The sequence below is a fragment of the Ahaetulla prasina genome, chromosome 3 (genome assembly GCF_028640845.1).
Source record: "Ahaetulla prasina isolate Xishuangbanna chromosome 3, ASM2864084v1, whole genome shotgun sequence".
Classification (NCBI taxonomy): Eukaryota; Metazoa; Chordata; class Lepidosauria; order Squamata; family Colubridae; genus Ahaetulla; species Ahaetulla prasina.
Window position 1 is genome coordinate 184796681 of NC_080541.1, and position 24629 is coordinate 184821309.

General features: G+C 39.9%; 2 protein-coding genes across 6 annotated transcripts in view; one reads left to right on the forward strand and one right to left on the reverse strand.

Moving 5' to 3' along the window:
• Positions 1-24629, forward strand: part of FANCE (FA complementation group E) — a 65835-nt gene that overhangs the window by 24404 nt on the left and 16802 nt on the right. The window contains exon 13 of one of the 5 annotated variants that reach the window (XM_058178667.1): positions 13787-14176. The exons of 2 other annotated variants lie outside the window; for them this stretch is intronic. The gene's annotated coding sequence lies outside the window, so the exon portion shown is untranslated. 2 more of the 5 variants (XM_058178661.1, XM_058178662.1) reach the window with 2 other exon arrangements.
• LOC131196179 (uncharacterized) lies at positions 545-24628 on the reverse strand. The gene is made up of 8 exons (XM_058178671.1): positions 24555-24628; positions 15067-15202; positions 13152-13562; positions 10918-11322; positions 10572-10620; positions 9652-9755; positions 4923-4978; positions 545-3672 (listed from the first exon to the last, which is right to left on the reverse strand). Exons 2-8 carry the CDS (start codon positions 15107-15109, stop codon positions 3478-3480), a joined length of 1263 nt encoding a protein of 420 aa, XP_058034654.1. The 5' UTR covers positions 15110-15202; positions 24555-24628; the 3' UTR covers positions 545-3477.

A 24629-nucleotide genomic window follows, 5' to 3' on the forward strand; every position in this document is an offset into this window, starting at 1 on the left:
ACCAAAAAAGTGGAAAAATGGCCTAAGTGAAAACACTGGGATTTGTATGCTTGCTTGAAAAGGATGAAGATATTTAGAGAATATTTGAATGTGCCACTAATTATTGCAGTAAAATAACCTTGCAAAGGAGCAAATCCTATTGAATACAGTGAGACTTAACTTCAAGAAAACATGCCTTGTAACATTCTTTACATGTTTATTCAGATGTATGACTAGTTCAGACTATGTCTACAATTGATAACATCTGTTTCGTAATGAATATATTAATAAGTGTGTGCCTTTCCATCTGTTACTTAAGAACAATGTAGCTTTCTATGAATATCAGTAAGTATGAAAACCTGCGCTACCAGAATTAACAGAATAACAAGAGTTGGAAAGGCCCTTGGAGGTCTTCTAGTGACTAGTCCAGGGGTGTCCAAACTTGGTCCCTTTAAGACTTTTGGACTTCAACTCCCAGAGTTCCTCAGCCAGCTTTGCTGGCTGAGGGACTCTGGGAGTTGAAGTCCAAAAGTCTTAAAGGGACCAAGTTTGGACACCCCTGGACTAGTCCAACCTCCTGCTCAGGTAGGAAATCCTATTCCATTTCAGACAAGTGGTTCAACCTCTTCTTAAAAACCTCCAGTGTTGGAGCAAGTTGTTCCATTGTCACGTTGAGTTAATAACTTGATATGATCTGGGCCAGCAGCTATAAGCCTTTTTTATATTTCTAGTCCAGTATGGGTATTTCTGCTTCCTTCTCTGATTATACTGTGATTATATTGGTTCAGGTTAGGAGAGATTGTGATTTATATATACACCATTTTTACCTACAGAAAAGAATATATTGCTTTTCTGGTCTTAGCATTTTTGAACGGAAAAATTCTCTTAATTTTTGGGTCCTACTTTGAACAAAGCTGCAAATTGTCCTTCATGATTAGAGAAGGGTGTGGTCGAAGGCAATAAGGTCAACTTTATACCGTGTTTCCCCGAAAATACAACCTACTCCAAAAGTAAGCCCTAGCTTGATTTTACATGTGCGCCCAATATAAACCCTACCCCCCAAAAAGCCCTAATTAAGATCCCGCCCACTACAGGGTGCACGGGTAAAAATTAAGCTAGGGTGGGGATGGGGAGAGTGGAGCTGCCCTACTACTTACCTTCGGACAGTTGCAGCCAGGCCTCGCACACCTCGGCCCATTTCTTCTGCAGGCGGCAAGGCTTTCCTGAAGGCCTCTGGCCGATAACAGAGCTTCGGATCGATCCAGAGCTCTGTTATCGGCTGCAGAGGCCTTCAGGAAAGTCTTGCTGGCCTTGCTGGCGGAAGTAGTTCCTGCAGGCCTCTGACAGCAAAAAGGAGGCCAGGGGCAACGTGCGCAAGTGAGGTGAGTCAGCAGACGACATTTCCCCTCCCCCCCCGAAAATAAGACCCTTGGTTGTTGTTGTTTTTTGGTGACAAAAAACAACAACAACCAAGGGTCTTATTTTCAGGGAAACGTATCATTTGTGAAATGAAAATAAAAATAAAAATATTCACATCTAGCAAAATTCTTTTGCGGATATGTATGCTGAGGATTCCTTCTTTGTTGAGTGGAGTATGTACTTAGACAAGTACAGGTAGTCCTTCGGTTACAAGCACTTGCTCAGCAATTGTTCAAATTGACAGTGGTGCTGAATGATGGGTACTTAGAACCAGTCCTCATAGTTTTGGGTGTTGCAGCTTTGCTCTAGGACAGGAGTCTCCAACTTGTCAACTTTAAGCCTGGCGGACTTCATTGAAGTCCTCCAGGCTTAAAGTTGACAAGGTTGAAGACCCCTGCTCTAGGGTCACGATATGGGTGCTTGGTATCTGGCTTGCAATTCCGATGGTGCAGTGAGCTGCAGTTATGTGATTTCTGACATTCTGTGTGGGTTTCCAACAAGCAAAGTCCATAGGGAATTCACCAGGAAGTCAGAAGTTGCTGGTGCTCCTGCTACTTTTTCACTTGCCCATGTTCTATTGTGCCTGCCTATACCTTCTACCTATGCTCTGTAGCAGGGGGTCTCCAACCTTGGCAACTTTAAGTCTGGCAGACTTCAACTCCCAGAATTCCCCAGCCAGCTTTGCTTCTGGGAATTGAAGTCCTCCAGGCTTAAAGTTGCCAAAGTTGCCAGGAGACCCCTGATCCTTAGGGTCTATGATAATCCCTAGCAGTACCCACTATCTGCCTGTGCTTTTTAGAGCCTGCCTGTAGCTGTTGTGCCCATTTGCCCATGCTCTGTAGTGCCTGCCTATATGGCAGCACCTGCACACCTGCCTGCCTTGTATGCAGTGGTGGGCTGGTGCTGGTTAGGACCGGTTCGGGCGAACCGGTAGCTCCAACCAGGAATTATTCCGCCCATCCACCCTGGCGCTATCACGTCCTATATAACTGGTGGTTTTTTGATGCCGCATGTGCACTCACAATTGTAAACTGGTTGTTACAACTGGCAGCAGTCCACCCCTGCTTGTATGGCATCAGCCTGTGGTATCCCACCATGGTACCCAAAGCTGCTTGGCTGGGATGAAGGATGAAGAGCCTTCCCTTTCTGTGCCAGCTGCCTTATCCCTGCATCCTTTTTCAAATAGTTTTTGCATACCTAAATAAATTTCTGGTATCAGAACTCAGCTGAGGAGACAAGTACATAAATTAAAAAAGGTTTTCACTTCTTACTTATATACCTCATCCCCCCATTTAGCTCTAGCTCACATTCTATCTCCATAGATGCTGTAATTAAAGGGACACCATCTCAGAAAAAAAAAAACTTTTCTTGAAACATATACAGATTTAATTATGCAGTAAAGTGTTACATAAAATAGCCCATGTCCCTTTCCAAGCATAAATTTTGCTCATACAAGGAAGAACGCTTGCATAAACATGAATAATTTTAACAGCAGTTTAAGTATATATTGTGTGTTAAAATTTACATTTGTGAATATATTAAAGCATCCATAGAATGGATGAAATTTGAAGCTTTTTAAAAAAAGGACCAAAAGAGCCTCAGTCTATGTGATTTATTCACAGTGTAGTTTATCTGTACGCACTCTAGTTCATTCCAGATGTCTATTTTTGTTTGGTGTTTCTTTTGATTTTTATACTATTTTAAGGCCTAAGCTAGTTTTTGTGTCTCTTACCTCAAAATAGTGATAAAACAAACCATTAATTCTGTTCAGTGGTATAGGCAGAAAGAAGAATCTCATACGAAGAATTGGGACTAAGTTGTCCATATCTAAGTAGTTGCCAGGCTGTGTATCTTCACAGAGCAGCAAACTGGTGCAGATATTTAAGATAATGGCACTTACAGGACTTAAAATATCAGCTTTTAAAATTATAAATTTGTCCAACACTGAGAAATTAAAGAAGTATCCTAGGAGAGATCATAATTCTAAAATCAATGAAATTCTCACATTGGAATCCAGTTGTGTAGAATGAGAACTAACAAAGTTTATTTTATTTTTGCACCCCAAAAGGTGAAATGTGATTAAATGGAGATGCTTGCATATTCCACAGAACCTGAAGGAGAAAGTGAACCAATTGACTGACTGGAATGTTTGTAGATATTTGATCTTAATGGAGATGTTCTGTTGACATCTATGCTTGATCCGGGTGTCTTCACTATGGAATATATTGTGTTCATTTCTTCGTGCAAACTTTTGGCAGTGTCGCTTTCATGAATCTGAACACACACAAGAAAAGAAAAATACCCTTTTAAAATTAATCTCTTAACTAACCACATTCCATTTTAAATATTGTACAAGGAAATATGTATATGCATTTGTGTTTATGTTATGGACTTGTAATTTAATGTGTGCAAACTAACATGTTTTTAGCCAAACTAAAATGTTTTTAAAAATAAGTTACTTGAAGTGCTTGTCAAGTCCTAAGTCTTGCTGGGCCATAACAGAAATCAAAGTGGGAGCAACTTTTTGCCTTCCTCTTCCCATTATTCTATAAAATTACAGTCTTTAATTAAGAATGTGAGCAATCAAATGAGAGCAACGTGTCCCAGGATAATGTTGCAGGATCTAATCTGGGTCGGTCACTGGGACCAGAGGTTTTGTACTCTGTGCTTTCGAACTCATGCTGGAGCCCATCTTAAAGGAACTTCTCTCTAGCACACTGAACTGTTCTGTGTGTGGTATTTATAGTGTCGGTTGTATGTGGCTTTTAAGATATTGATTGGGGTGTGTTGATGGCTGACTTTTAAGTCATTAGCTATCTTTTGTTTGTACTTGATAGGCTGGTGGTATGTCAGCATTCCTGTCGACTCACGAGGGGCCTGTTTCCCAGACTTCAATCAGATCCCTGGCTGTTTTTGTGCCTGCTCTTCCAACAATCTTAGTAGCTGTGAAGCCACCAAGACTGTTGGACAAGCAGCCACAAAAACAGCCAGAGAATCCCGGTGACCGATCCAGATTGGATCCTGCATTATTTTTTCGGTTCTAAACTTATTCAGTATGCTGCTGTAAATTTAAGTAAACAAAACACAATGATGCCACTTTCATCTCTCTTTGTGAAAACAGGTTGCGTGAGAATATGAATGTTATTAAGGAATTCACAGAAAAGACAATTTACCAGCATTCCAACAGCAGTGAATTAACTATATTTCCTATAGTCTACATTAAAGGCTGAGTAATGAGACATAGGATTGCATGATACTATTTTTAAGTAACTTTGATGACAACAGTTAGTAAAATTTAGTACCTAGTTTGAAGTTTAATTCTACACAATGAAAATTGTTCAGATTTCAGTAATTATGACATGGACATAATTAATGAATTTGTTTTTTTTTTCTAGAAAGAATTATTGCCTTAATCCAAACCCAAACAATTGTAAAAACTGTAGTACTTGAATAATGAATTTTCTGCAAGGAAGAAACTGTTCGTGATAAAAAAATTTCCTCACTTGTTGAAGGGGGTATCTTACCTGTAAGGATATTACTTTACAGTTTGGGTTATCACCAAAATTCACGTCATCTTCCACTATTAAGAAGAGAGTCTCATTTTAGTATATACTGCAAGTGTTCCTGCCTTTGGGCCAATTTACATGCTAAAGTTTTAGCTGAGCTTCTAAACACCATGTCTACAACTAAAATTAAAATGGAAAATGTATCTATTTTATGGATACATCTGTCAGATATCCATGATGATAATTCCTGACTGAGTATACTTTAATTAGCACACTTGGTCCTGCTTGTGTTTGTAGTTTGATGAAGGTGACACACTCAAATGTTTGATTCAAACTTGCATATCATCTTTTTTCTGCACTCTGGATTTCAAGTTTGAAAGTCATCTTGGGAACTGAGAGGCGTATAAAATGAAATGCTAACCTCGTGACCTTGATACTTGCAATAAATTGATATTCAGCATTAATAAAGATGTTAATAGACCATATTTATGTTTTGCAGGATAACTGAATATTAGCATCCACGTCTATAACCAGTCATACTGATGGAGATGGTGCCATATGTTTTACATCCATATGAATTCCTGGATGCATATGCACATCCGGTTTACACATGAAGATCCTAATCTAGGGAAAAAATAAGCCTATGAAAGAAGTATGGGATTCTCCCTGTATCTGTGTTATAGTATATTCTATAGTATTGTTGCATGCTGCAGAAAATGGAGCAAAGATGGGCATTATTAACTGGGAAAAAAATGATTCTCAGATAAATTGCTAAGTGTAGGATATGTGAAAACATTAATGAAAAGGGACAAAAGGAAGACATGTTTTCTCTTTTCTCTTTCTGTTAGAGATATGAAACTTGTAGCCTCTTTCAGATGTTGCCAAACTACATTTTTTTTTAAAATTTGCATTTATATTCCGCCCTTCTCCAAAGACTCAGGGCGGCTTACACTATGTCAGGCAATAGTCTTCATCCATTTTGTATACTATATACAAAGTCAACTTATTGCCCCCCAACAATCTGGGTCCTCATTTTACCTACCTTATAAAGGATGGAAGGCTGAGTCAACCTTGGGCCTGGTGGGACTTGAACCTGCAATATTGCAAGCAGTTGCTGTTAATAACAGGCTGCATTAGCCTGTTGAGCCACCAGAGGCCCAATACCTAGCAGATCGATCTCTAGCCTAGTCAATGGTGTGGGATGTGGATGTTGTAGTTCAGCAACATATGGAAGAGGCTACAATTTCATCTTCTTTGCTGACACATAGGCATCTGGCCCAAGCTGAGAAGGTGTTACATTTTTTCTGCACTCCGTCTCACCTGAAGCCAGGAAACATGCTATGGCAAGATTCCTGCGGGAATAATTCATAGCGCTCAGAAATAAATAGCACTTTTCCAAGATCAAATCCTTTCCACGTTTTCATTGTTGGAACAGTTCATATTTGCATTTAGTGAATCCAAAACAATACAAAAGAACATGACTTTAAGATATTCTCTTCTTCCCTCCTTATGTTGTGAGAGATATACCTTGTACATACTCTGCAGGTAATAGGATGTTGGCAGCAAATTCTGTAGTTTACTCTTCTACTAATAGTATATAAGACAATATAAAGTCTACTGATGCTAATATATTGATGGGTACAGCTAGTCTTCAACTTACAACAGTTCATTTAGTGACCGCTCAAAGTTACAATGGCACTGAAAAAAGTGACTTATGACCATTTTTCACACTTGCAACCCTTGCAGCATCCCCATGAACACATGATCAAAATTTAGATGCTTGACAACATATATATATATGTTTTCTGAGGTATTATATATGTAGGTCTTTGGTTATTCGGTTTTCTCCAGAAATTTGAAGTGTCTTGGCGACGTTCAACAATCATCGTCATCATCAGGCTAGGTGCTTACAGCTTCCTATTTGTAGGAGAAATGTATGATCGCTGCTGTTTCTTCCTTTTAACTGCTAGTGGGGTTTGAACTGATTGGTTGGGAGCTTGGCAGTGTTCTGATTGGTTGGGAGCTTGGCAGTGTTCTGATTGGTTGGGAGCTTGGCAGTGTTCTGATTGGTTGGGAGTTTACATCCATACAGAAAGCAAACTCAAACCCACACCGATAATGAAGCACGACCAGGGACCAGAAGCCAGACCGCAGCTGCATCATTAACCATTTCAAACCCCCCCAATCCATACATGCAGCAGACTGACACCCACCATGAAGATGGAGCACAACCACAAACGCGAAGCCAAACAACAGCAATGCAACTCACCAATTCAAATCCCCCTGCATCTCAAACCAACCTAGCACAACTAAGCCCCCAACAGAACACACCTCCACCCAATCAGAACACAGCCAAGCTCCCAACCAATCAGTTCAAACCCCCACTAGCAGTTAAAAGGAAGAAACAGCAGCAATCATACATTTCTCCTACAAATAGGAAGCTGTAAGCACCTAGCCTGATGATGACGAATGGGATTTTGTCGAAACGTCGGCAAGACACTTCCAATTTTACGCGGAGAAAACCCGACTAACCAAAGATCTACATACAAACACCTGCGAAAACCTCAGAAAACATACATACATACATATATATATATATGTATATATATATATATATATATATATATATATATATATATATATATATATATATATATATATATATATATATATATATATATATATATATATGTTTTCTGAGGTTTTCTGAGGTATATATATATGTAGGTCTTTGGTTATTCGGTTTTCTCCAGCAGAAATTTGAAGTGTCTTGGCGACGTTCAACAATCATCGTCATCATCAGGCTAGGTGCTTACAGCTTCCTATTTGTAGGAGAAATGTATGATCGCTGCTGTTTCTTCCTTTTAACTGCTAGTGGGGGTTTGAACTGATTGGTTGGGAGCTTGGCAGTGTTCTGATTGGGTGGAGGTGTGTTCTGATTGGTTGGGAGTTTACATCCATACAGAAAGCAAACTCAAACCCACACCGATAATGAAGCACGACCACGGACCAGAAGCCAGACCGCAGCTGCATCATTAACCATTTCAAACCCCTCCAATCCATACATGCAGCAGACTGACACCCACCATGAAGATGGAGCACAACCACAAACGCGAAGCCAAACAACAGCAATGCAACTCACCAATTCAAATCCCCCTGCATCTCAAACCAACCTAGCACAACTAAGCCCCCCCAACAGAACACACCCCCAGCCAATCAGAGCACAGCCAACCCCACCATCCAATTAGAGCACAGCCAAACTCCCAAACAATCAGAACACACCTCCACCCAATCAGAACACAGCCAAGCTCCCAACCAATCAGTTCAAACCCCCACTAGCAGTTAAAAGGAAGAAACAGCAGCGATCATACATTTCTCCTACAAATAGGAAGCTGTAAGCACCTAGCCTGATGATGACGAATGGGATTTTGTCGAAACGTCGCCAAGACACCTCAAATTTTACGCGGGAGAAAACCCGAATAACCAAAGACCTACATACAAACACCCGCGAAAACCTCAGAGAACAAATATATATATATATATATATGTGTGTGTGTGTGTGTGTATGTATATATATATGTATGTATATATGTATGTATGTATGTATATGACGATTGCAGTATCCTGGGGTCATGTGATCAGCTTTTTTTGTGTGTGTGTGTGTTTACATTTATATCCCGCCCTTCTCCGAAGACTCAGGGCGGCTTACAGTGTATAAGGCAATAGTCTCATTCTATTTGTATATTTTTAAAAAGTCAACTTATTGCCCCCCCAACAATCTGGGTCCTCATTTTACCTACCTTATAAAGGATGGAAGGCTGAGTCAACCTTGGGCCGGGCTTGAACCTGCAGTAATTGCAGGCTACTGTGTTCTAATAACAGGCTCTAACAGCCTGAGCTATTACGGCCCCCAAAAAGTTTTGCAACTTTCTGACAAGTAAAATGAATGGGGAAGCTCGATTCACTTAACAACTATGTTACTAACTTAACAACTGCAGTGATTCACTTAACAACTGCGGCAAGAAAGGTAAAAAATGGGGCATAACTCACTTAACAAATGTTTCACTTAGCAAGATAAATTTTGGACTCATTTGTAGTCGTAACTTGAGGACTACCTGTACTCTCTTGGTACTTAAAAAAAAGTACCTATTGCATTCAACTATTGTGTAAGGATACTTTTACCTAAAGGATATGCTATATTAGAAACTAGCATACTGTAGCTCAAAGAAAAAAATACCAGACTCTAGTATTGCCTTTTTTTTCAAAATAGCCTGGGATTTATTTATGTGAAAGTCTTTCAGAAGGTCTATTTTTCCATGTCTATAAAATAGAATAATTGTAACTGATAGGTTATGTCAAGGGACAGAGGCTTTGATTCTACCCATCTCGTAGTCTTAGCTACATTGCATGCTTACTTCTTTTTAATAGATGGAATAATGTAGAACTCAATTGATACACAAAAGATCTCTTGGACAGAAACCCCAGTTCTTGATATTCCAGCCTCACAAAGGCTTTTTCTATATTCACAAGTGACAATACAGTTTAAACAGTGTTAAAATGAATATGAAACCTCAAAGTCTGTCCAGATAATTTCATCTTGGAATGCAGTTCTCATACTTTCTTAATATCATATGCTATATTTGCATATGCATAAGCTACATTCATATTCATTAGTATTCTGATGATATGCTATAAAACATGCATGAAAATCTGAGCTGTAGGAAGACAAAAGAAGCGCTAAACATACCTCTCCTCTTTCTCTTGATGAGCACCATGACAACTAACGTGAAGGCAGCAAAAATTGTTATACCAACAGCAATGGAAACCAGAATCCAGGCAACCTGGTAAACTCTGCAATAATCACAGTTGCATTAATTAAAACAAGTTAATCGTCAATTTGGCAGGTTATCTTTGTACGTGAAGCACAAAGTTATATTTTACATGGCTTTCAGAGGGAAACAGAAAAATGAAAACAGCTTGAACTTGGTAGCACACTACTGGAGTGAAAAAAAAAGACCCCCTACAGACAGCTATGCTAAATACTCTATCATAAATCTGAAAACTTCCAAGCCATAAAAAATAAGCCTGGGAATGCTCTAAAACAGGGGTGTCAAACTCAAGCCCTCCGGGCCGAATCCAGCCTGCGGGGTGCTTAGATCTGGCCCATGGGGCCCCCTGGAAACAGCAAAGGACGGGCAGGTGGTGCCTCTGCCAGCAAAAATGGGCTCCCAATCTCTGTTTTTGGCTGGGACAGCCTCCTGCAACCCTCTGCCAGTGAAAACGGAGCTTGGGAGGGCTGCATGCTCCGTTTTCGCTGGCAGAGGGTTGCAGGAGGCCGTCCCAGCCAAAAAAGGAGATTGAAAGCCTGTTTTCGCTGGCAGAGCACTCGGCCTTCCATAGGCGCCCCTGACATGAGTAACGTCAAGCTGGCCACGCCCACCCCAGCCTCCCGAGGTCAAACACAACTCTGATGCGGCCCTCAATGAAATCGAATTTTATATTCCTGCTCTAAAATATAACAATCTATTAATGGAAGAGGCAAAATCTATAACTATCTTTGCTTCGATAATTAGTTAAAACTAACACAAAGAGTAAATAAGTAAATAGATCCTGCAACAAGCAATTTCTTGATGAATCTTTTCAAATTGCAATTTAAATGGTCGATACCTTTGTTCATCTTCACTGGTTGCAGTCCCGTTACCTTCCTTTTGCTGTTCTGAAAATAAAATCATAACAAAAAAGAAACTGAGGTACTGACATTATCATTGCTGCTCTTCATAGGTAAGTTTTAGGTTTACCTTTAAAAAAAAAAGTACATTGCACAACATCTATTTCTTTTTCTAAAACTCCTCCTTTCTTGCCCATCAAGGTCTTAACATGAGTACAAACAGTCGTAGACTAAAATAGACAACGTACAAATTGTTGTATCTTGATCTCAGATGCTTCCAGGTATGTGAAGGCACTGCCCCCCGTCCCCATCCCGTCCCCGTCCCAATGATCTGTTAGTGCTCACCTTTTTGAACAATCACCGTGATCTTTCCTAAAGGGATTATATTGGGGCCATCAAGAACCCCAAACCAATATATCCCTGTATCTTCTGATTGAAGAGCTGACATGAAGACATAAATACATCCGTTTCCCAAATCATTTAGAATGACACGTTGATTTGGTTTTGTAGTGAGACCTTTCCATCCTGATCCAGAGAACCTTATGGGCTTTGCAAGATTGCATTCTTTCGTCAGTTCCTCTTTGCACCAAACTCTCTCTGCTTGCGCATGTTGCTGGGAACAAAAAGCCTTGACACTGAGAGATTCGCCTTGTATCTTGATCATCTTTTGCATCTTGATTCCTGATACGGTGGAAGAAAATGGCATCCTAGACGTTGGAGGTGGGACAGTTTTACCAGACAAGAAATGACCTAAGAAAAGAGCAGTTTTAAAAAAGGATAAGTCTGGTTTGTCATATCTACTGATCTTACGTCTTACTTCTTACAAGTAAGTATGCAAAGAATTCAACACAGCAAGGAGAATGAGAACGGGCCGGGATAGCTCAGGCTGGTAAAGAAGCCTGTTATTAGAACACAGAGCCTGCAATTACTGCAGGTTCAAGCCCGGCCCAAGGTTGACTCAGCCTTCCATCCTTTATAAGGTAGGTAAAATGAGGACCCAGATTGTTGGGGGGGCAATAAGTTGACTTTGTAAAAAAAAAAAAATACAAATAGAATGAGACTATTGCCTTATACACTGTAAGCCGCCCTGAGTCTTCGGAGAAGGGCGGGATATAAATGTAAACAAAAATAAAAAAAAAATGAAGCATTTGAATAATTGAAGAAATTCTGACTTTTGTGAGGTTCATATGATCCTTTAGGAATTGTCTCTACATGTATGTGCAGGTATAGCTGTTTTTGAGAATACTTAGGATTTTCAATTCAATAGCATCTCAATCGATCTTGGCTGGCTTAATAAATCATTCAGTGTCTTCAGAAAAAATCAGTAAATACTATTATTATAGGATAATTAGAACTGCAGGAAAAAATAATTGCTACCAACTTGCCTTCCACTGAGGACCTGTATACTGCACGAATCAAGAAGAGGGCCATGAAAATATTTACAGATCTCTCACATCCTGGACATAAACTGTTTCAACTTCTACCCTCAAAACGACGCTATAGAGCACTGCACACCAGAACAACTAGACCCAAGAACAGTTTTTCCCCAAACGCCATCACTCTGCTAAACAAATAATCCCCTCAACATTGTCAAATTATTCACTAAAGTTGCACTATTAATCTCATCGTTCCCATCACCCATCTCTTTCCACTTATGACTGTATTACTGTAACTTTGTTGCTGGTAATCCTTATGATTTATATTGATATTGATTGTTTCCTGATTGCTTATTTGTAGCCTATGACTATCATTAAGTGTTAAATTTGTACCCTATGACCATCATTAAGTGTTGTACTTTGATGAAGGTATCTTTTCTTTTATGTACACTGGGAGCATATGCACCAAGACAAATTCCTTGTGTGTCCAATCACACTTGGCCAATAAAAATTCTATTCTATTCTATTCTATTCTATTCTATTCTATTCTATTCTATTCTATTCTATTCTATTCTATTTAAAAAAGGGCATCTGGCTAGGTTTGACATTAGGGCATTCAAGTGGTAAAAAGAGGTCAAGATGACCTTGCAGTAAACTATGCCCCCCTTTCAAATGTGTACTACACACATGGTACAGGTATAACAAGGATAGGGCTTCAATTGTACAGGGTTTTTTTCCCCAATAGTTTTTCTCTTATAGATGCACCTGTTCAGAATATTAAATTGATGATGAAAATGATATGGGATATAATGCAGGTTATGTTTGTGTATTGTAACAAAAAATGGCATTCTGACAAAAATGGATAATAGGATACAACAATACAGCTGCCATAACACATGTTCCTTCTGGAGCAAACTAAACATGGTGATGGAGGGAGGGGTAGGGACAGAGACAGTTTTCCTGAACTATGGATATATTTTAAAGTACGCCTATTTACCTGAGGCTCAAGGTGAACCAAGGTATTATCGAATACAAGATTGTCCATCACAAATCCCCATGCATGACAGACTCCATTCATATGGCTTCTCAGTCTCTGCACACCAGAGAAAATATGGTACTAGCATCTATGTCAGATCCCTATATTCCAAAAGTCCTTTTATCTGAGAAATGGTTAAACCCCTCCCCCCATCCACCAATGCTCACCGTGCTCTCCATGATGAACTACCACTTTGATTGACTTTACGAAAACCATTTTCATGCCGCTTAGAATTCCAAACCGATATTTCCCTGAATCCTCAATTTGGAGATTCTTCATGAGTAAAGAAATGCAACCATTCACTACACCTTCAAGCATGATCTTTTGGTTTGCTTCAGAAGTCAGATATTGCCATCCTAGTTCTGTGAGGGTTCTTGGATTTTGGAATCGGCATTCATTGTGTTGTTTTTCTTTGCACCAAACGAGGTTTCCTTGCAGATATTGATAGGCACAGAAAGCTCTTATTCTGAGGGAGGTTCCTTGAGTTAGTACCACCTCCTTTGGACTCTTTCCTATGTTTTGCAAACTTGCAGTAGAAGGACTCGGGAACAAATAAGACGTACAGGATGCAAAAAGACCTGGAACAAAAAGCAGTATTAATAAAGTTGACAGATCAAATCGTCTAACTCAACCCTTGGCAACACAAGTTCTTCATGAGATGCACAAAACTTTCTGAGCTTCAACAGGATTGGATGAATGAATATTTGGAATTCTCTGGGACTGGCCGGCCACTCACAGAAAGATGCCCTAAAGGAGGAAGAATATACATCTAATCTATATCTCTTTTGTATATGCTTTGCAGGTGATGGATCTTACCTGTCACTCTTTTTGAGATGGCCTGAAACCTTTTGTTATATGCGAATTCAGCTCAATTGTGTTGAAGTAAGCTATGGAGTGTCAGATTGCTGAACCCCAAAAGATTTTTCTCAAAAGACAGTCTCAAAAAGCCTTGAGAAACACAATGTGTTTTTAATGCATTACAAATCTTAATTCAGAATCTATTTGTAACCTATACGTACGCAAAACCAACCTGTCTTTCCCTCCCTCCCTGCATTTCATCACAATTTAAATCCCACATCAGCGTAGTCACCACACTTCATGTATCTGTTGAACAGTGGCCATTTAATAAAATGTGTCAGTTTGGAAAGATCTACCAGACTCATCCCGATTTCTGACTACTGTCTAGTCATTACTGGCCATGTATTAATAGTTCTCTGGTGACCTTTTTGACAAAAGAATGCCTGTCTTTAAGAAAAGAGTATTCGTTGATAGCACTAAAGCTTTTACCTGGCCTGAAAGTACATCTAGCTAAACAGATTTTGACCTCTTAGAAAAGTGGCACGAAAAGTATGACATCCCTTCTGTGCCCTCAAGATCCCTGCAGTTGATGAGGCTAAAAAAATGGCCCCACTTTGTATTTTTGACTGAGTTTTAAAGGAGAAATGGGTATTTTAAGCCTATAAATGCTAAAGGTACCTATCTCATCACTGAAAACTTCGGAAATCCCCTCCCCAAATCATTCCTGGCTCTTCACATGCTGTATGGATTCGGGAGTAGCCCCTAAAGTCAATAGAAGTTGCTCACCTATCTTATCATCTCAGTATAAATCCCTAATCCTATTAGTGAAGTGTAAGAGCAAACTCCATGCACTGCACATGCATTAAATATTAATGAAGCCATAGGAATATGTAGAATTGGGTATTTTCCCATTCTTTCTGGGGAAAAAATAGGAACAAAACATAACATTCATTTGCATCAAGAATAGAATAGAATAGAATAGAATAGAATAGAATAGAATAGAATAGAATAGAATAACAGAGTTGGAAGGGACCTTGGAGGTCTTCTAGTCCAATCCCCTGCTTAGGCAGGAAACCCTACTCCACTTCAGACAAATGGTTATTCAACATCTTCTTAAAAACTTCCAGTGTTGGAGCATTCACAACTTCCAGAGGCAAGTTGTTCCACTGATTAATTGTTCTGTCAAGAACTCAATGATCAACTATTAGAAAATGGATAAGCAGAGCCTCACAATATAATTGAACTTCTATATTGACCAAGAAAAGATAGTAGTCAGTATCATACCTGTGAGCATCAACAGTAGTTGCAGGCCTGGGAAACCTTCCATCTTGTAACTGATCTTGAGCAGAGAAGGCTGTGGATAAATGCCCTTGCAGGAAGGAAACAAATTCCCTTCGTCATTGTCACTGTTGGTCTGGAGCTGTGTGAAAATGCTTTACAATGTCAATAATTTTAATGTTGGTAAGTTGTCTGCCATGAATTGCACCCAGGTGCATCTTAATATGTGTGCATCTAGATTCACACATGTGATTTTTGAATAGTATAGTAGTGGTGGAAATGTTCATCACTTTAAGATACTTTTTTAACAAACAAATCTGTATGCAAATAATAGTGACTCCTCTGAGTAGCTCATTCATTCATTCATTCATTCATGCATTCATTCTCTATGACTACCCATCAAATACATGACTCTGAGCTGCTAAAAAGAATAAAAATATCATAAAAATATAAATAGCAAATAGAAGAGCCAAGATGAAACCAACCAGCCTGGTTGATAAGCTCAATTACACAACCTGAACTCCAGGCTTGGCAACAAAGCCAAGTTTTTAAGGCCTCACAGAAAATAAGATTGGGGGAAGTCTAAGCTCTGGTGAAATTATGTTCCAGAGGGCAGATGCCACAACAGGAAAAAACTCTCCTCAAGAACCTGCCAGGTAGGTTCTTCCCAGTAGACAGGACCTGGGGCATGCCCTCCCCTCCTCAGTGAATCTCACAGGATAGGTAGATGCAACTGGGGGCAAATGCAAATAACTTGGCCCCATCTCATGTTGGTGGCTATGTTCCAGAAAACAGAATAGAATAACAGAGTTGGAAGGGACCTTGGAGGTCTTCTAGTCCAACCCCCTGCTTAGGCAGGAAACCCTACACCACATCAGAAAAATGGTTATCCAATCTCTTCTTAAACATTTCCAGTGTTGTAGCATTCACAACTTCTGCAGGCAAGTTGTTCCACTGATTAATTGTTCTGTCAGGAAATTTCTTCTTAGTTCTAAGTTGCTTCTCTCCTTGATTAGTTTCCACCCATTGCTTCTTGTTCTACCCTCAGGTGATTTGGAGAATAGTTTGACTCCCTCTTCTTTGTGGCAACCCCTGAGATATTGGAACACATTGGAAATATTAAGGTTAGGGTTTGTTTTTATATTTAATTAAATATAGAGGTAATATAATTCTTCTACAGTTGTGTATTAAATAATTTCCTGCCTCTTTCATATTCAAAATTACAGTTTGGTAACCAGTTTCAGATATCTATGAGTGTGCATCCAGGGGCTTTGGAGGCTACTGAATGCTCTTCTGGGACTTCCAATTCTACATCTTTATATTAGAGAAAGATGCTTTTGCTATTTGCCTCCTTAGGCATCAGGTTCATAATGTAACTTGTCTTATTACTCATTCCATGTTGCCCATACTTGAACACTCAAAAATATTACAGGGAGGGCATCATAAAGGTTTATGTGTGAATGTGTGTTTTTGTAGGATTTGCTAATTTTATCACTTCACTAATTTATGAAGTTAGCTTATAAAGAATATATTGTGGTTATTACTGATATCCAAAAGTTTATGTGAAAGATAGTGGATATCAGGGGTGAAATCCAGCAGGTTCTGACGGGTTCTGGAGAACTAGTAGCGGAAATTTGGAATAGTTCAGAGAACCGACAAGTACCACCTCTGGCTGGCCCCAGAGTGGGGTGGGAATGGAGATTTTGAAATATCCTTCCCCCAGGAGTGGGGAGGGAATGGGAATTTTGCAGGATCCTTCCCCTGGAGTGGGGTGGGAATGGAGATTTTGCCATATCCTTTTCCTGCCACGCCCATCAAGCCACACCCACAGAACCGGTAGTAAAAAAAAATGTATTTCACCACTGGTGGATGTACATGAACATATATGATGTGGGTGACCATTAGCCAGGCAACAAAATTACATTTTTTGGCTAATATAAGGCGAGATCCAAATTCAGCCCTAGCATTCATAACACACATCATCCAGATCAAGGGTCTCCAACCTTGGCAACTTTCAGCCTGGAACTCCTAGAATTCCCCAGCCAGCAAAGATGGTTTTTCCTTCTGTTATTTTGCTGTATGAGGAGAAAAAGGGGTCGGCACTAGATTCTTACCTTATCAGAGGAAATGAAGTTTGTTTTGTTCCTATGCTGCCAATGAATAAACTAAGCAAAATGATACTTCGGACAATCAGGGGAAGCATAAACCACAACCAAGAGAAAAAAAAAGAGGGTTGTCCTATTTTTATAAGCAAGCCTATTGTGCAACTAGGAAACAGGCCTAGGACGCTGGAAATGAGATTGGACTTCCACATGCTCAGGCAGAAGTTTCAGTTAATTATATCTTCCTGACCCCACAGCAATTTTTTAGCAGGCAGTTCAGTGGAAGAGGTTCATGCCACACAGTCACAACAACCTTCTCTAGCTACCAGGGATATTTTGTTCTAGGTTGAGTTATTGAACTCTAACAAATCACCACCCAGAATTTATTTATTTATTTATTTAAATTTTTATACCGCCCTTCTCCCGAAGGACTCAGGATACAGCCAGGATAAAAAACAGTAAATATACAAAGTTAAAAATATCAATTTAAAATACCTATTCAATAGTGGCCGAATTAAAACCGTCAGATTGACCAACCTAAAATACCCCATATAAAATTACAAAAGATTAAAAAATTTAAAATTTAAAAATTTAAAAATCAGTCCAGTCCAGCTTGAACAAATAAATGAGTTTTTAATTCCCGGCGGAAGGTCCGAAGGTCAGATATTAAACGCAAACCGGGGGGAAGGTCGTTCCAGAGAGTAGGTGCTCCAACAGAGAAGGCCCTACCCCTGGGGGCCGCCAGCCGGCATTGCTTGGCAGACGGCACCCTGAGGAGACCCTCTCTGTGAGAGCGTACGGGTCGATGGGAGGCATACATGAACAGCAGGCGGTCCCGTAAGTACCCGGGCCCTAAGCCATGGAACGCTTTAAAGGTGGTAACCAAAACCTTGAAGCGCACCCGAAAGACCACAGGTAGCCAGTGCAGACTGCGCAGGAGCGGTGTTACCCGGGAGCAACGAGGAGCTCCCTCGATCACCCGCGTAGCTGCATTCTGGACTAACTGGAGTCCCCGGGTGCACTTCAGGGGTAGCCCCATGTAGAGAGCATTGCAATAATCCAGACGGGAAGTGACGAGAGCATGAGTGACCATGCATAAGGCATCCCGGTCCAGAAAGGGACGCAACTGACGGACCAGGCGAACCTGGTAAAAGGCTCTCCTGGAGACGGCCGCCAAATGATCTTTAAACGACAGCCGTCCATCCAGGAGAACGCCTAAGTTGCGTACCCTCAAATTGGCATTTGGAGGACTTTTTAAAGGCATGGACTGATAGAGTGAGTCTTCTACATAGATCATCATCCTTTACAGGTTTTCCTGGCAGAGCAGGGGTGAAATCCAGCAGGTTCTGACAGGTTCTGGAGAACTGGTAGCGGAAATTTTGAGCAGTTCGGAGAACCAGTGGCAGAAATTTTGAGTAATTCAGAGAACTGGCAAATACCACCTTTGGCTGGCCCCAGAGTGGAGTGGGAATGGAGATTTTTGCAATATCCTTCCCCTGGAGTGTGGTGGGAATGGAAATTTTGCAGTATTCTTCCTCTGCTACGCCCATAAGCCACACCCACCGAGCCACACCACACCCACCAAGCCACGCCCACAGAAGTGGTAGTAAAAATAATTGGATTTCTCCACTGTGGCAGAGCCATTTTTAGCTGCTGATTATTGGGGGTCAGCATGATGGAAATTGCAGTCCAATAAGTTAGCTTTGGGATATAAACTTTCAAAGATAACAGTGAACGTCGCCCACATTTTCCTAGGAATACGCCTCACTGAACATAATAGCACCTACTTTTGAATAAGAATTGGAACTGCAAGGTAAATGGGGGCAAAGATACAGAGTGTCAGAAGAATAATTTGGGGTTCCAACTCGAGCTGGGATTGCGCAAGAATAAATGAAAATGAGATCTAGACAGCTGTGAGGAAAGAAGAAATATTTATTCCTAAAAGCAGAGTTTGTTTTTAGGGGCAGCTGCAGAGAAATGGGATACAGTAGCAGACATTTATAGGGGTGTGTGGAAGTGTCTACCTGCTGATTCTAGGGTGACACTTGGGGGGGGGGTATCTGTGTGTGTATGTATTCTTCTGAAGTCTTAATTTAAGTAACTCTATTGTGTTTGCATATGTTATTCTTTGATATGTAGATTGGGTAACTTATTTGGGAATTTGAGGAAGTTTGGGTAAAGGATTTTCCCCCATTTGCTTTTTTTACTTGATTAATTTAGTTTCAGCTTGACAATTGTCAATTAACTAGTGGAGGCGCTGATTCTCAGACCATTGTGGATTCTGTTAATGTTTTAAGGGAAGATGGAAACAGTATGAAGAACAAAATATATCTGGATATAAAACTTCTCACAAGAGCTAATGTACAAGTCTGAAGCTGTTGTGTAATCATCTTGCAAACTACAGTAACTGAGATTTGAGAGGCATAATCTTTTAGGGAAATCTCAGAATTTCTGCTTTATGCTAGAACTGGCTGGAATAAAAGAAAGAGGTGGCTCTTCTTCCTTTGTGGACCCGCTGTCCAGCTGATGGCATACCTGGAGATTTGTTGAAGGAAGGAAGGTGGCAGACAGCATGAGCAAGAAAAGGAACCCAGATTGACTGTTCTGTCCATTTAAATTGCAAGCATCCTGATACAAAGCATGAATTAAAAGCATTTGGAGGAGATAAATGCGATGAAATAAGACGAGGAGATACAGATATTTTCTAATGGTTGCCTGGTGCTCTTTTCTAGGACTACCACCTCTATTTGTGGTAAAATTACTAAGATTTTAATAGCTCCAGTTACAAGAGCTAATAATTAAAGGTGTGGGAGTAATACGTTAGGAAGAGAAAGACAATTTAATGCACAAGACAGGGTTTATCCTCATGTCTTGTTAACTGCAGCAAGATTCCCTGCCAAACAACTTCAAAGATTTCACAATAATGTTTTCCCACTTCCACCAGCACAAGTCTTGCCATACAGCCTATGATATTTGGTCTCTTCCCATAATCCTAAAAGCTTTAACCAAAAACTTTCTACTATTGACCTCACCCCATTCCTAAGAGGACCATAAGGGGTGTGCATAAGCGCACAAACGTGCCTACCGTTCCTGTCCTATTGTTTTTCTTTTCTTCCTCCTATATATATATTGATGCTTATATCTCCTAATATTTACTCATATATATGTTTATATACTATATAATCCTTTTTATATGATGTTGTGACAAAATAAATAAATAAATATTTCATTGATAATGTGGTGATAACTGATAATGTGGTGAAGGGGCTTCATTTTGGCTTCTTCAGACTGTTGAAGACATGTCTATTCCTCTCCAGTAGCTGGACATTTTCCACCATGGTCATTTTAGCTTGGACTCTAAGGAGACAGCCAGATTTCTGACTTCTGCTGAATGGCTGCTTGCTTAATGCCTGACTGGTCTTTTGGAAAGCACTGAAGGGCTCTCTATATGCATAGTTTCCCACTTTTAAAAAAAGAACACTTAAAAAAAATCTATGTTTTTTCAGATCAGTGTTTAAAAATCAGAGGTGGTGCTCCCTGAAGCGAGTGCAAATCCAAGCAAGGGAACCTGATTTTATTTTCTCTGTGTTGCTGTTCCTATCACAAATGAACACACTGCAGCATCACTGCTGCTTTTTCTGAGAAAATCAGCTTTACTTTATTCTGTTTGATTACTGGGACATGGAAGGGGAGGAAGAAGTGCCATGTTGCTTACTTCTATGCTACTGCCTACTTCACAGGCTCTTTGGCTGCTTACTGCCTGTATTGCCATTACTCGGAGCACTTTATGATTAGGGATATTTGTGTGAGATTGTGAAGAGGCTGAGAAAGTACTGGATGGAGTACTGGACATAAACAGTCAAGAAATAGCAAACAAGTTTGTTGGCAGCTTAACTTAAAATGCTAACTGAGGTCAGATGACAAGAAACATGGGAGGAAGCATTTCAAATCAGAGATTCCCCCTTAATGAATTTCCTATAAATGAAGGTTGGAAATTCCTCTTGGTAAAGATTCCATATTTACCACATGAAGGATATCTTACTCAAAATCTGCACGGTGTCTGGAGGGGTTACTCTCTCAAAAAGTGAACATGGTAATTCCAATAGGCAGACTAACTTTGATCTCATTGTCATGGCTGCCATCTTGATTTCCACCAGCACCACCAAACTCTGCAGAGACTCTTAAAAATCTGGGTTACTCTTGCTTTCTCTGTTTTATGGGGCCTGACAATGTGGAGTTGAGATGAAACTGGCAAGAGTTCTCTCTGGCTTTTTTTTGGTCCACACAATTCTTTATGCACTAGTGACTCATCAAGCTATTAAATGTGTGTCTATTGGATGCATTGTAGAAGGGCAAAACCTTCCCACTTTAGTCTGCATCCACTCACCTTGTGTTCGGTCTGTTAACCAAGCTGCTTTTTTGGATAGAAATTTAGCATTTTTCCAGAAGAGTGGTGGAACTGCATTCAGAAATAGCCTGAAAAAGCCAAAATGCACAGAACACATCCATGCTGGCAATCTCTTTCTCAGGTACCTTGAAAGGGGGCTAAACACACTCCATCCCAGGCCCCTTCTACTGTCATCTAATCCTATTACCATACGTCCAGGTTAAGGTTAGCAATTGGTGGTTGCCCCTTCCCCGAGCAGAATATGATTGGCAGGGAGAGACATGAATCTGGTCACTTTTCTTTACCAGCCTCCCTACTGAGACCGATTAGATCTTGGGCAGTGGAGCAGCACAACACATACTTTTCTTCTGAGTATTATAGGAAGAATGCATATTAACATGGCCATGAGGAGCAACTAATAATATATGTCTGAATAGTTGCAAACATATTTAGAATATATCTGCAAAATAATAGAAAGGCTTTGATATTAAAATGGCAAATCAGACTTTTAAACCAAGAAATTGTAGTGCTTGCGTTCTCAATTCACATGGTAACCTGCGCGGTCTATTTGATTACTTTGTTGAATCCAATTATTGTAATTTACAACCATGTCTTCATGTGTAAACCTAGTTTCAAAATAAACGTTGTCTGGGTTACAACTTGAGAAGACAAATCCCTGCCATGCCAAACCTGTAAACTTCCTCTGTAAGGAAATTGCACCATCATCACAAAAAAAAAATGCTAGGACAAGGATGGAATAATATCATACTGTCAAATTTACGATCGTCTGAAGATTCCCCTTAATGAATTTCCTATAAATGAAGGTTGGAAATTCCTCTTGGCAAAGATTCCATATTTACCACATGAAGGATATCTTACTCAAAATCTGCACGGTGTCTGGAGGGGTTACTCTCTCAAAAAGTGAACATGGTAATTCCAATAGGCAGACTAACTTTGATCTCATTGTCATGGCTGCCATCTTGATTTCCACCAGCACCACCAAACTCTGCAGAGACTCTTAAAAATCTGGGTTACTCTTGCTTTCTCTGTTTTATGGGGCCTGACAATGTGGAGTTGAGATGAAACTGGCAAGAGTTCTCTCTGGCTTTTTTTTGGTCCACACAATTCTTTATGCACTAGTGACTCATCAAGCTATTAAATGTGTGTCTATTGGATGCATTGTAGAAGGGCAAAACCTTCCCACTTTAGTCTGCATCCACTCACCTTGTGTTCGGTCTGTTAACCAAGCTGCTTTTTTGGATAGAAATTTAGCATTTTTCCAGAAGAGTGGTGGAACTGCATTCAGAAATAGCCTGAAAAAGCCAAAATGCACAGAACACATCCATGCTGGCAATCTCTTTCTCAGGTACCTTGAAAGGGGGCTAAACACACTCCATTCCAGGCCCCTTCTACTGTCATCTAATCCTATTACCATACGTCCAGGTTAAGGTTAGCAATTGGTGGTTGCCCCTTCCCCGAGCAGAATATGATTGGCAGGAAGAGACATGAATCTGGTCACTTTTCTTTACCAGCCTCCCTACTGAGACCGATTAGATCTTGGGCAGTGGAGCAGCACAACACATACTTTTCTTCTGAGTATTATAGGAAGAATGCATATTAACATGGCCATGAGGAGCAACTAATAATATATGTCTGAATAGTTGCAAACATATTTAGAATATATCTGCAAAATAATAGAAAGGCTTTGATATTAAAATGGCAAATCAGACTTTTAAACCAAGAAATTGTAGTGCTTGCGTTCTCAATTCACATGGTAACCTGCGCGGTCTATTTGATTACTTTGTTGAATCCAATTATTGTAATTTACAACCATGTCTTCATGTGTAAACCTAGTTTCAAAATAAACGTTGTCTGGGTTACAACTTGAGAAGACAAATCCCTGCCATGCCAAACCTGTAAACTTCCTCTGTAAGGAAATTGCACCATCATCACAAAAAAAAAAAATGCTAGGACAAGGATGGAATAATATCATACTGTCAAATTTACGATTGTCTGAAGATTCCCCCCCCCTACATTTAAACAGTCATCTTGGCAGGAGATCCCTTAGACTTTTTAAATTGATTATGTGCCATGAAGTCATGTTTTACTCCTAGCAACCACATAGATAGTTCTTCTCTATGACAATCTCTTCTTAACCTGATCTTTTGGGTCTTCCGATGATGTACTCATCACCACTGTTACTGAGTCCATCCGCCTTCCTGCCGGTCATTCTCTTCTTCCACCTTTCCATCAAAGCCTTCTCCAAAAAGATGGGTCTTTGCAGAACGTTCCATTAGACATTAGATCTGCTTATATTACTTTATATATTTAATCTTCCATTTGAATGTCTCCATTTGTTTTAAGTTTGTTTGCTTACAATTGTATTAAATAATTATGTAGTATCAGGTGTGTGATTAATTGCATTGTCTGTGAGTGATAAATACTTTTGTAAATATTTTCTTTTTATCTTAATTTTTTTTGGTAAGCTCTAAAAACAATTAGACATTTCCTCCATATTGATGTTACCAAGTGTAGTTTGCCGTCTGTGTTCTGAACAGAGACACAGGAGGTATGCTGAGGTGTTAGACTATTGTACCTCAAAGGAAAGATCAAGGGACAGGAGCTCACATGTACGTTTCTCTTAAAAGAAGCATTTTCTGTCCTGATAGCCACATCTTTGTGCCTTCCTGTAACATTATAGGAGCCTGGCATGCAATGGACATCTATGTCAACAAAATGATTTTGCGTCCTCCTCCAAATTCTCCCTCCCTCCCTCCCTCCCTCTCCCTTCCTCTCGCTTTCTCTCTTTCTCACACACACACACATAGACACACACATACACATATAAGAATTTACTTTGGGGAACATTTTTTAAAAAGAAAAGAAAAGTAGTGCTAGTTTGATTCTTTGTCTGCCCAAGCAATGACTTTTGGTTACTGAAGGAAATACAATTCTTGTGACAGACACCCTGTAAGAAACATATTCTTAATTTAATTATTACTTACATTTTTATGGATTACAGGCTGCTTCTGGGTTGGAGACAATTTGGTCTATATACCCAGAAAAGAATGAGTCAAAGA